This window comes from Drosophila arizonae, chromosome 2, assembly GCF_054131065.1.
Source record: "Drosophila arizonae isolate 15081-1271.41 chromosome 2, UAZ_ARI_1.0, whole genome shotgun sequence".
NCBI lineage: Eukaryota > Metazoa > Arthropoda > Insecta > Diptera > Drosophilidae > Drosophila > Drosophila arizonae.
Genome location: NC_142922.1, coordinates 28712571 through 28725398, shown reverse-complemented (window position 1 = coordinate 28725398; position 12828 = coordinate 28712571). Strand labels below are relative to the sequence as shown.

At 37.0% G+C, this 12828-nt stretch overlaps 2 protein-coding genes across 2 annotated transcripts; one reads left to right on the top strand and one right to left on the bottom strand.

Annotated features, from left to right (window-relative positions):
• The first annotated feature begins 9 nt into the window (after positions 1-9).
• dmrt93B (doublesex-Mab related 93B) lies at positions 10-4236 on the top strand. The gene is made up of 3 exons (XM_018018736.2): positions 10-948; positions 2453-3010; positions 4020-4236. Exons 1-3 carry the CDS (start codon positions 709-711, stop codon positions 4179-4181), a joined length of 960 nt encoding a protein of 319 aa, XP_017874225.1. The 5' UTR covers positions 10-708; the 3' UTR covers positions 4182-4236.
• Positions 4231-10148, bottom strand: HHEX (Hematopoietically expressed homeobox). Its single transcript, XM_018018738.2, has 2 exons — positions 9601-10148; positions 4231-4775 (listed from the first exon to the last, which is right to left on the bottom strand). Exons 1-2 carry the CDS (start codon positions 10013-10015, stop codon positions 4294-4296), a joined length of 897 nt encoding a protein of 298 aa, XP_017874227.1. The 5' UTR covers positions 10016-10148; the 3' UTR covers positions 4231-4293.
• Positions 10149-12828: the final 2680 nt, after the last annotated feature.

Below are 12828 nucleotides of genomic sequence, written 5' to 3'. Positions count from 1 at the left end.
GATGCATCATTGAAGTAATACAAAAACATCGATAACTTTTCAGTGGCGATAGCCGTTGACAATAGTTTTCTTCTTATCGATATATTGATGTTAACAATAACATTTTTCCACTAGCACATATATGGTTAGTGATTATACCATTTACAGTAATTCAGATATTTAGAAGTTGACATATGCAAAAACACATATGTTAGATTTTCTTGGTAGCTTTATAGTTCATTTTCCTTCAATAAAAAATATTTATTGATTGGTGCCACTGTTAGCTGTGGAGCGAACACTGTTAATTGAGGAGCAAATCAGTTAACCAGTCCCGATTCGACCCTTAGCAACACACATTTAACGTATTTTCATTTTAAAGCTCGGAAAGCTCACAATATACATATTTAGTAAATATGTTAATTATGTGGTGTTATACTATGTAATATTTTGAACCGCCCCAATTGAATATATAATTGATGGGTGGAGCTATGTCCATCAACAACCACCAATCGTATCGTCGAAGAGTTGCTACGACAGGACATTGCCAGGCGCCTGCGTAAGTCAACAATCGTCCAATTCGAAATGTCCTTTGAAACAATTGCACTCAAAGGCAAGTGTTTCCAAAATGTAGTTTCTTTTGGCTTGCCATTAGACACGCTACAAATAACGCTCGCAACTTTCAATAATTATCACTTTATTGTTATCTATTGAATCCTTCTTCGTGGCAAGATGTCCGACGATAACCCAGTTCACGCGAAACGCGCGCGACTCGCCGTTAGCTCAAAGCCAACGAAACTGGCTGAAACGCCTCTACCCAAAGTCTCGAATCGCGTGCCCAAGTGCGCCCGCTGTCGCAATCACGGCATCATCTCCGAGCTACGCGGCCACAAGAAGCTCTGCACCTACAAGAGCTGCAAGTGTGCCAAATGCGTTCTGATCTTTGAGCGACAGCGCATTATGGCCGCACAGGTGAGATCTGAAAGATGGACTCGGAGAGGTATGGAGATCCTTCAGAGAATTAGAAAGATAATGCAGGCGGTGATAGTTTGGGAGAAGAGAGAATAAGAAAGCCAGAAGACGGAAAGAGAGTTATTCTAGAAGAGGAAAAGCAGAGTAACATATAAAGATATGTAGGGTGAACATGGATAAGAACTAGTAATAATAAATAAGGAAAAAGATAGGGACAGAGAGACAAGATAGATATAAGAATAAGAGACTAGGAAAGAAATGTTAAAGGAAAAAGAATAACTGGCACAGAAAGGTAGGGATCCAAGGAAGTAGCGGGGGGGAAATAAACCCATTATTGTAAGAATGAATGTAAATTAGAGAGATAGATATAGAGAGGCAGAAAGAATGTGAGAGTCAAATATATCAGATAATAGGAGAAAAGGGAGTAGCAGAGACAATAAAAAAAGAGGAGAAATAGTAATAGTCCTTATAGTCCCTGATAAGCTTTTGTGTTTAATTGATATTTCTTTATACTGTAAACTTATTTGTTACTATCGGTCAATAATAATATTTCGGTATAATAATCTTTTGTGCCCTCAATAATAGAAAGAGTTATATCAAAGCAATACTTAAATTTTTCGTCCTATATAAATGGCTTTGAATCATCTCAATTCTAAATAAACTTAAGATTTTTTCATAATATTTTATATAATTATTGCACTACAATAGGCTAAACTTTTCCCATAATTACATCCCCCTTAACCCTATCATCCTTCAGTTTTTTCAATTAACTCATTGCGTATCATATGCTTCTCGCATCTTAATAGTTATTCCATTAGTATTGTCTTTAGATTAACCGAGGCAATGTTCTAATTTGAAAGATAAACAATCCAGAGCGAGGGCAATTGCGCCTGTATCCTTCTCCTGCTCCTGCTACTGCCCCTGCTCCCAGTCCCTGGCAAACAAATGAAATACGAAATTCTGTTCAGATTTGTGGTAAACTTCTTCTGGTCTTCTCTCGGACTTGGTTAACGCCCGATGCCCTCGCCTGATGTTGCTGATGATGGAAACTTGTCAAAGCGTACGAACAAATCGAGCTAAAATATCCGCTTACCAACTGTTTGCACAAGTGTTCAGCGGGCGGGTTCGCATTACATGGGGGAAACTAACTGGCCGAAGAATATTTCAGCTTGTTCCCAGATTCGTCTGAATTCGAGTTTTCATACCATTGAATTGGCGAAAAGCCAAAGAACTCGAAGAGATTTCTAGTGAAGTTGCGGCTCATATTTGTTAGAGCTAAATAATCAAGTATTCAAGTTTTATTTATCACTTCTCCTGCGGTGTTTGCGGATTCGGGAACGACCCAATTTTGTTTTCGTGGGCGATACCCAAAGGAATTGCAGTTGGTTTTGGTGCTTTGTTTTGCTTCTCTGTTTACCTCGCGCCAAGTCAAACAGAGATTCTGGAAAGTCGCCTCCAACACTTGTCGCATATTAATTTCAATTGGCATTCGGTCTGCTCACAGGTTGCCCTCAAGCGCCAGCAGGCGGTGGAGGATGCGATTGCGCTGCGCCTGGTGGCAAATAAGACGGGACGCAAAATCGAGGCATTGCCGCCGGGCAGCATTTTCGGACTGACCGTCACGCAGCCCAAGGAGCAGCCACAGTCAATGCAGCAGCAGCAGCAGCAGCAGCAGGAGCGGGAACAGGAGCAGGAGCATGAACAGCAAAAAGAACAACAGCAGCAGCAAGAGCTGCAGAAGCTGGAATCCCAGCCTGAATCCTTGGCCGTAGCCGAGGATCTGAGCGCAACGCGTCGCGACTTTGTTTCCCAGAGTGCGATCGATATGCTGGCCCAGCTCTTTCCCCAGCGCAAGCGATCCGTGCTCGAGCTGGTGCTCAAGCGCTGCGACCTGGACTTGATACGCGCCATCGAAAACGTCTCCGACGTCTCTGCCCAACCGCCGACGGCGGAGCAAACGTCCGTGGAGCTGCTGCCACAGCTGCCGCCCCAGCCGCTGCAATCCCTGCAGCTGGCGATGCCACCACGGAGCAGCGCCTTTCGCCCAGTCATAGCAGAGCAGGTGAGTAAACAGACGGACCTGTAAAGAGACTGAAACCATGTGTGTCCCTGTGTGTTTATTTGAATTTTGATACTGATCATCTATTTGTTTCTTAGTCTCTTTATATAATTTATTTTAATTATATAATGACAATAATATTTAGTTGGACAAAATACTTTATCTGCTACGATTACACAATTATTGATGATATAAGTGTAAATTGGTACGGGATCTAGGATTTCATTCATGAATGCAGGAAAGACATGATTGACTAGAGAATGTTGCAAAAATTCATTTAGATGTACACTTTTCTATAGTGATAATCCAGAGATTGAAAATTAACTAATTGCCAAAATAAAAAATATTTTTGGCATTTGTTTATCTATACAATTGCTGCGTTTTCAAGATGATTATAAAAACTCAAGGATTTCGTACGCTACCAAAACAATTTTCTGAAGAAATTCTCATATATGCTTGTTAATTCTAAATATTCTTAAAGATCACTTCTTATATTTACGTGTTTCTATAATTTCGAAATGCTTTGATTGCAAAAATAGTTTTATGGAAAGTATCCAGTCTAGTACCAAAAGCGTGCAGAATATATAGAAACATTTTTATTTCATCATCTAAACAGTGTTAATCGCCTATAGTGTACACTAACCGATATCTTGATACTCACATTTTCAATTAGGAGAATTTACAGTCGGGTGTACACGGCTTGCAGAATTATAGATTACATATGTCTTGCCTGCCTATCTTGGCCTAAGATCTTACTCTCTGTCACACTCTCTCCCTCTCTCTCTCTCGCTCTCTCTCTCGCTCTCTCTCTCTCTCTCGCTCTCTCTCGCTCTTGGACAATCGGCTTTTCGTTTGTCTTATGTTTATTCAACTCTTCGCTTCTGCAAATCCCACTGCCTCGACTATCTTTGGCTTTAGCTGCCACTCTTTTATTTACCTCGAACACATAGTGCGCCATCTGTTGCCTGGTAGACGCATTTCTCAATTGTCAATTGTCTCATCTCTTTCACAGTATGCATCGAAGGCTTCGTCGACGGCAGCCGCTGCTATTTGCGCCTATCCCAAGTGGTTCGTGCCGCTCTCCTTTCCCGTTACCATGGGCCATCTGTCGAACTTGGCGCCGCGCTGCAATCTGCCCAACTGCAGCTGCTTGGACAGCTATCAATTCCACTAACAACAACAACAATAATAACAACAATAACAACAATAACAACAATGCTATGTTAAAATCTAATAAATTTATTAAAACTACATATAAAAATAGAAATCTTAAATGGACTTTTTGGTCACGTTGCAACGCGTTGGGCCACATCCTCCTCAATGCTCTCCTCATCGTCCTCGTCGTCCTCCTCATCCGCTGAGAGGTACATGCGATCCTCGTCCTCGCTGTGAGTCCCTCGCCCCGTTCCGGGCTGTGCATAGGCTGCGCTGCTGCTGCTGTTGCTAGTATTCGCTGTGGGCGTGGCAGTGGCATGATTCGATTGTCGCTTGCTTTGATTCGCTCGGCGCCACTTGGCGCGTCGATTCTGAAACCAGGTCTTCACCTGCCGATCCGTCAGCTTCAGCTGCAGCGCCAGATGCCGGCGCTCCTCGGGCGACAAGTACTTGGAGCTGGCGAAGCGATTCTCGAGATTTTTCGTCTGCTGCGACGTAAAGCGGATTTGGCCGCCCTTCCGCTTCACGCCAAAGTTCGACATGTAAAAGCTGGCGGCCGGATATGCCGCATTGCAGTAGAGAGCGGCGGCAGCAGTCGCTGGATTGCTGAAACCTACAAAAGCAAGTAAAGTAAAGTAAATTTAATACATGTACATAGCCGAACGCTCCAGTTGCTAGTGCTTAATTCTTAATTTCGACTTAATTTTATATTACTTCTAATCCTTAATAAATTAATAGATATAATGAACAGTTTTCCCATACTAAACCATTACTTTTTTATCTTAGTTAAATTCAAATTTGTTTACAAATATTTAAATTATTTTAAAAACTATATTTGAGCTTTCATTAACTCATTTGCACTGCTATTTGCATAGGAGATCCGCTGCTTAAGTTATGCTATTAACATGATGCTGTTAACAGCATAACATGACATTGTGGGGGAGCAGCAACTTATATTAAAGTAAGCTGGCATTTTCACTAATTAAAATAATTTAAAATGTAAATTTAAAAAATTTATGAAAATGAAAAATTAGAAAAAATTTAAATATATATATTATATGCTATAAAGTCACATATTGTCACAAAATGACGGAGTCCAGCTGGATGTTGCCTTCTTCAGGCAACTCACTACACTGACTTCTCTAAAACCTCGATGTGAACCATGCGCTCATCTATAGGCCAACCAGGCAAGATTTTTTACATAAAATCAGAATCTTTTCATTTTAATTGATATATGTATTAAGATTCAACGCATATTTGGAAGCCTAACTTGTAAATTATAGTACGACTTTTTATTGACTTTAATTAGTTAATTTTTTTCTCCAATGCATTGGAATCTAAAAATTTGAAATTGTTCTATTAAGTGAATGTTTTAAAACTAAACGCTTAGTAAAATAATTATAATATAATTTTCATCCAAATATGTTGTAAAAGAAACAATTAAAAAATTAAATACATTTTTAAAATATAAATAATAAAACTCTGAACAAAGTATATACATTCACAAATATTTAAAATTAATTTTAAATACATAATTAATATAAATATAATTCATGAAAATATCAAATAATTAAGTAAATATATACGTATTACATGATATATGTATATGTAAATATTTACTATTGAAATAATGACATAAATTGAATTGAATTGAATTGCCCTGATTTTCTGCGTAGCGCCATGGAAAGCTTTCCTTTATCGACATTTACTTTGTAATGAAGCAGCGCGAATCGTTGCTCGACTTTGATTGGCCACTTCGATTGGTGATTTGTCTCTCTTTCGCACACACTCTTCGTTCCGTATGCAGAGTGAACACGCCCACTCAAGCCGGCAATTGGCCTGTGGGCAATTGAGGAAGAATCAATTGCCATAATTGTTATCGGAGGAGCAGCAGGCCAACAACTAATTCGATTGTTGTTATATGGGTCCGCATAATGGAAGAGTCTCGAGTGGATGGCGTGATAAGGTGGCTATCGCTGCTGCAGTGCTACCTATGTACATACACATGTACATATGTGTGTAGGTATGTGAGTGAGAGACGGCAAACGGAAATTCGCACTCATATTTCTAATTAAACGGAGTGACACCTAACCATACTGAGATCGTCTGACCTCAGTCTATATAACGTCCATAAATAGAAGCACATCACAAATATTTCGTATATATGTATATCTGTGGTTATATATACCCTATAAAGTTAATGACGGTTGCGATTTAATGTCATAATTTAAATTGTACAAATATAATTATTAACGTTTATTTTTATTAAGTGGCGTATTGCGCGATAAGCCCGGGAACCTAGAGCCCCCACTCTAACCATCTAGAACTTCCACTGCTCTGATTTCACTGCTTTTTTTTTCATTTTTGACTTCTTGCACTTGAGAACAATTTGCTGCTAATCGTTCGTATATTAGATGAATAGGCCAAAATAAAAAAAATAAAACATAAAATGTATATACATAATATATAAATATATACATATATAATACAACTGAAATCTAGCAACACGTAGAGACGACAACGGACGTGCTTATCTCGATGGGAATCGAATAGCAATCGTCGCCAGAAGATGATGGACAGCGCCTATTAATCGCCTCTAATAGCATTTTTCGTTTAGATAAGCTCCCAAATATTGTCCAAAGATTGGAAAATGAAATCGAATCGATTGGAATATGCCCTGTGCTTCAGCTAAAAGCTGTCATATCAATATCCGGAATTTATACAACCAAAATAAATTGACAGAATACAGAAGCTATTTATTCTGTAAGACACTTATTTTAAGCCAAACCTCGTGGTAAGATCGAAAAACATCGAAAGTATGTGAACCGCAATACTATCTTATACAAAATATCCCAAAAATATTCAAGAGTTATATCAAACATTTGAAGGAATTCAAATTTCTAGATCTCTTTTCCATTTCATTTCCATTTTATTTGGATGCTAAGCTATATCGTAGAACTAATACTTGAGCCCTATAAATAAATATATTTGGTTTGATAAGATTTTAACTGCATTTATATATAATTTTGGGCCTAATTTAAAATAAATAAGAAGAGAATGTTTCTAAGATTCTACGATGATTAAAAAAAATTTTTAATTGAATATAAATATATTACATAATAATATTGATAACATACGTACAATACATTGCAATGTTTAAATTTATATTTGTATATATAACATGCTATATAAAAAACGTAGTACATATACAGAAAAATCTTAATGCACAACTAAACCGATAGCATTATGGAACATGATTAATAATAATTATTATTAAATGTGTTCTGTGTGTTAAAAGAATTGTGAGCCAGACGACGAGCTTAGTTAAAATTCAAGCCTGGTTCATTCAACTTAATATGTATAATATAATATGTATTAATAATGAGTATTAGAATAGTTTTCATTAAATTTGTTATCAAAAGACGACTAAAATCTATTTAGAATTAAATTTAATTTAATTTAACTTTAAATTTTAAGCTAAAGGTTGACATCGTAAAATAAACAATAAATTCATTACACTATAATCGTGAGCTTAACACAAGTATAAGAAGTATAAGTATATATGTATTTATAGGGTATCTCTTGGTCACAGTGTTAACTCGATATGTCATATGGCTGTAGCTGCCCCATTGCCTGTCTGACGCTCACCTCAATTTCAAATATTTGTCATTCAGTTTGTGATAAGGGCTACCCGAGAAAAGTGCGTGTTATATGATGACGGCAACCACGACAGGGGATTTGATTTTGAGAGGGATATGCTATGGGGGGAGGTAGGCCGGTAGGGTGATCGACTGTAGATCCATGGGCCAGACGAGCCAGCTAATCTAACACGGGTGAAATGCATACAGATTGTGGGCGTTGCGGGTAGCTTAGGGGAGTGTTGGGTATTTCAAGTGCCCATTGGCGCCAACACTTGACTTTGACAAAAATCAATGCACATTAATCATGCTGGGGGTAACTCGTAATACCCTTAACATTTTTGGAAATGAACAGTATGGGAAAATTCTTTGCAATGCATTTAAATAGACGTTAAAGTTTTGAATGAAGGTCGATGCACATTTGAATAAAGATGGGCATGATGGATATGAAGAGACATATGTGTTTATAAAGAGATTTTATTTTAATGGATATTATTGGGATTTATTAATCCAAGTTCAACGAACTTCAACTTGTTCACTAAGAAGTATATTTTCAGATATTATTTTACACTGTCTGATCACGGAGGTTTCTGAATTCCTGATAAGTGTAAAAATCAAGGACCAGTGTTGAAGTTTAGTTTAAATTAAATTAATAATCGATGTAATTTGTACCCATATTATGATAAACATAATCAATTAATGATCAATTTTATATTTATATCATATCATATCATTTATTATATATGAATTATATGTATATAATATATAACTTGCCACTTCCCAATATCTCAAGTCTAAAGTTGAACCAAGGTAATGATTTTCATTATCAAATTGGGTATGTTTTATTAGATACTACGGTTTGGACTTTTACCTAAGCTAGGTTATTAATTATGTATTTATATCGCTCATTCATTATGGGTATTATAAGAGAGCTGACTCATATCCGGTATTCCATAACGTTGCATGATCGAATGATACGTTTTCTAGTGCTCACTTGTCTCAGCAGGCCATGAACTTTGGACTTTGATACTGGATATGCTGCTATTATTTCGTAAGCAACTACAAATTGTATTGTCTTTCGATTGTATAAAGAGTGGACTGTTTTCCGAATCTATACTAGAACCCTAAAGAAAGGAACAAACCTTTCAAAGGAAGTAAATACGTAATAAGTATAAGTAATTATGAATAATTTATAATATTATGAATGATTGTAAAGGAGTGCAAATTTACGATATTTGTTGTTGCTCAAGAACATAACGTTATGCTCGATTGTTTTTCACATCTCAAAATGCTGGGAGAATCGGACAAAAACAATATCATCTGCAGTCTCAGAAGTAAAGCCACTAAGTTTTGCAGGTTAGTCACTGTGGACATTTTTGACGGATAGATTTATCAATTATTGGAAACGTCGAAAATGTCTATTTCATAGAAAACCTAAATAATTTTGGATCATGAATGATTATGATCGAGTATATTTTAACTTGATTTAAGGCAATGTAAGGTTACATAAATAATTGTGCTAGAAATTCAATATCTACATCAATTATTTTAAAATTAACTTTAAGGTTTTAGAAAGCATTTTGATCTTGATTTAATGATAACAATGAGTGTATATAATAAATTAGATTTGCGAATCTTCAATAGAAGCAAAAATCATTAGAGCCATATATAATTGTTTTTCATATTTTGAATCCTTTATATATATTGAATTTTATTATTTTTATGTTTAAATAATATATATTACGATATCAGACTTTTAGTTATTATTAGTCTATATACAAGTATGGCATTATCACTCACCTTCGCAATCCAGAAACGGACTGTATTGATCACAGTAGGCGGCTGGTTGAGCAGCTGCTGCTAACGCCGCGGCTTGGAAGTGTGGGATGAAGAGCGGAGAATTCTTCTGTAGATTTAGCATTTGCTGATAGAACAACGAGGCGGGATCTGAGTAGACGGGATTGAGGCGCACCGATGACGGTGATAATAAGGTGCCAGACCCGGACTCCAGATTCTTGAGTGCATATTGTGTGGATAGATCGTATATCGACTGCACTGGAGAGCCGGTTGGCGGTGCAAAGGCTGTGCAAGGACTCGACTGGGTGGGCGTTTGTGCCTGCGGTTTTGTTATCACTTCCGTTGTTTGGGTCTTGTGCTCCAGAATGTTGTCTATGGAGAAGGCGGACCTATTCGCCTTAAGTGTGTTGTTATCCATTTTGTGTTAGTGCTGTCCGATCTGTGGCTGTTCGAAAATAAAAGCGCCGAGCTGCGAGGAGAGACGACGCGTCTTGAACGGGCGCAGGCGATGAACTAATTGGAATGGCCGTTTGCGCTGGGCCCAATAAATTGTACTAAATCAGATTTCACAGAATATAATAGATTGTACATATACATATAATGTTGTGCTAATGGGTATAGATATCTATATTAACAATAATATAGCCGACGCTATGTAGATAGGCATGTACATAGATAATGATAATGGGAGCGCCAGGAGGGGGCCTTAGAGGGGAGGTGGCCCACCATCATATCGATAAGGTGGGTAGCTTGCTCCCGGTAGGTAGGTAGGCCCGATAGCCCGTTGGCTTGGCCCTCAGTCCAATCGAGCCGATCCACCAGTCATATAAATCAAAACACTCGGGACTTATTAAACATACACACACACACACACATGCACACTCGCTCACTCACACATGTATTGCCAACAGTGGCTGTCCAATGCTACTATCCCATTCTTTATGTTGCTATCTCGCTCTCACGCATTGTCGGCGTTTTGTTTGATCGAGTAATTGTTAATCACCCGCTTATCGATATCGCTCGCACGTCGTTGTTTGTCGTTGTCGAGTTGTTGTTGTTGTTTTTGTATTCCACTCATCCTGCTCGTTGTTCTCATCCTCGTAGCACAACTACTGTTCGTACTGATATACCCTGTAATGTTGTATATGGCATATAACCTGATGAAAAGTTAAGAGCGGTTTACCGCAAGTAAGTGACTAAAGTTTACTCTTTTGAGTAAGCCCTATTTATGTACCATTTTATAAAATAGCTATTTATAAAATTCTACAGTTATACTTACATATTTCAAGTAAAAAAAAAAAAAAAAAAAAAAAACAATAGAATATAACTAAATTCCGAAAATGTAAGTCAAAAGTTTTTTTTTTTTTTTTTTACTTTGATTAATTCGGTTTTTTATATAAAATTTTTTTTTTTTATAAAAAACAAGATTTATAGAATTCGCAAATAAGTTATACACACAGCTTTATCATATCTCTAAAATATATATTCGTCAATAAATCGTTATCAAAAGTTGTACACAATTATATAGAATATTGTGTATAATATCTCATAGAGCAATTCATAGACAAGCTCTCTGCCTTAGGGTATCTCATGGTCGTGCACACCCTCTGCTGCCACCCACATTCTGTGCTCGCATTTATTTATTGTAGTTGTAAACAAATTAAAAGTACCAATAGGCTCTCACCGATTTCGGCTGCACCCCCGACTTCTCCCTTGATCTATGCCTCCTTCACCCCCTCTGAACCTTGCAGCCCCCGCGGTGATCTACAAATGTCGTCATCGCCAGCTCTTTTGATTGAGTAATCGAGTTGGTGCTACGAATTGAGCCTCCCGATGGTAGTTCCATATTTTTGGGAACTTTCGAAACAATTTATGCGTTTGTATAACTGCTGAAATGCAGGAGGTGGTGGTGCCGCTGTTGCCTCTCGCTTATCAGTCGGGGGTAGTCGGGGTCCCCTTAAAGCCTTTGAGATGATGGATTACTTTTGATTTTGGGCATTGGCGTTTGCGATAAAATATACAAAATAAATGCGCCTAATTGTTGTTATTGTTATTTACTCGCTACCTGAGCGCGATATTGTTTTCAGGTCGCAGCTTATATCTTTTAGATACAAGCATAAAAATACCTATGTTGCTTCGAGTGCGCTTGTTTAACTATTTCAAGTATCAAAGAAGCAAAATCAAGAGTGTTGCTGACAATCAACTTCATTATCATAACTTTGAGGAACTTTATACTTACCCTTATGCTGTGAGGGCAAGATACTTGAGACCTGAGAAATTTTTTCAAATATATTTCTATATAATTCATTCTCACCCCTTCCATTTCATTTAACTAGAAAACACCAAGGTCCACAGAAACCAATTTATAGTTTCTCATGAAATATTATCATATTTTCCCTAAATGTTGATCATATTTATTCGTATGATTTGACAAAGATCAAGTAGGCTCCAACGCCTTAAATGCTTTTGAGTATTTCCTACCCAGCTGCAAATATATTCACGTTAAGTAGTTTTGTAAGATAAATAGTTAAAATATATAGAATTTTTCCTAATGATTTACCAATTTATTTTATATTATAACTATCAAATCTGTAGCACTATACATATGTATATACACCTACTGGGTATATCGGGTAAATCCTACCACTTTAAATCGAGGGTATCCACCAGTGCATAACGAGATTTTAAGTGCCTAGCTTCAATATCTATGAATTGGTCTCGACGGACAAGACCAATACATACATACATACAACATACTCTTTCACTTACTGAATATTTACTAATATTACTTAGATAATCGTCAAATTTATGCCCATTCGAACACACCTAATCAATGCTGATAAGCCTCCATTCGGCTGAATAATAAAAACTCATTATAAAGATTTCACTGTAAATGTCAATTAATAGGCTATTATAAGAACCATTGGGGCTTTTTTTTAGAATTTCACGACTCTAAAATTAGTAGTAGACTAATCAAATTTGTTGAGTCAGTTCAGTTCAGTTGACAAGTAGAAATCCCATAAAAAAAAAGTCATGCTGAAACATGTAAAAAAAAGGTTAAAACAGACGCGTAATTGATAAAAAACTACTTTGAAAGACTTAAACAGTTCATTTTTAATTTCTTAAAATTTCATTGTCAAAATTTAAGTGTTATGAATGAACACAAAAATGCCTATAATATTTTGATAATATGTGCTATCAAAAACCCATTTAAATCCATCTGAGCGAGTC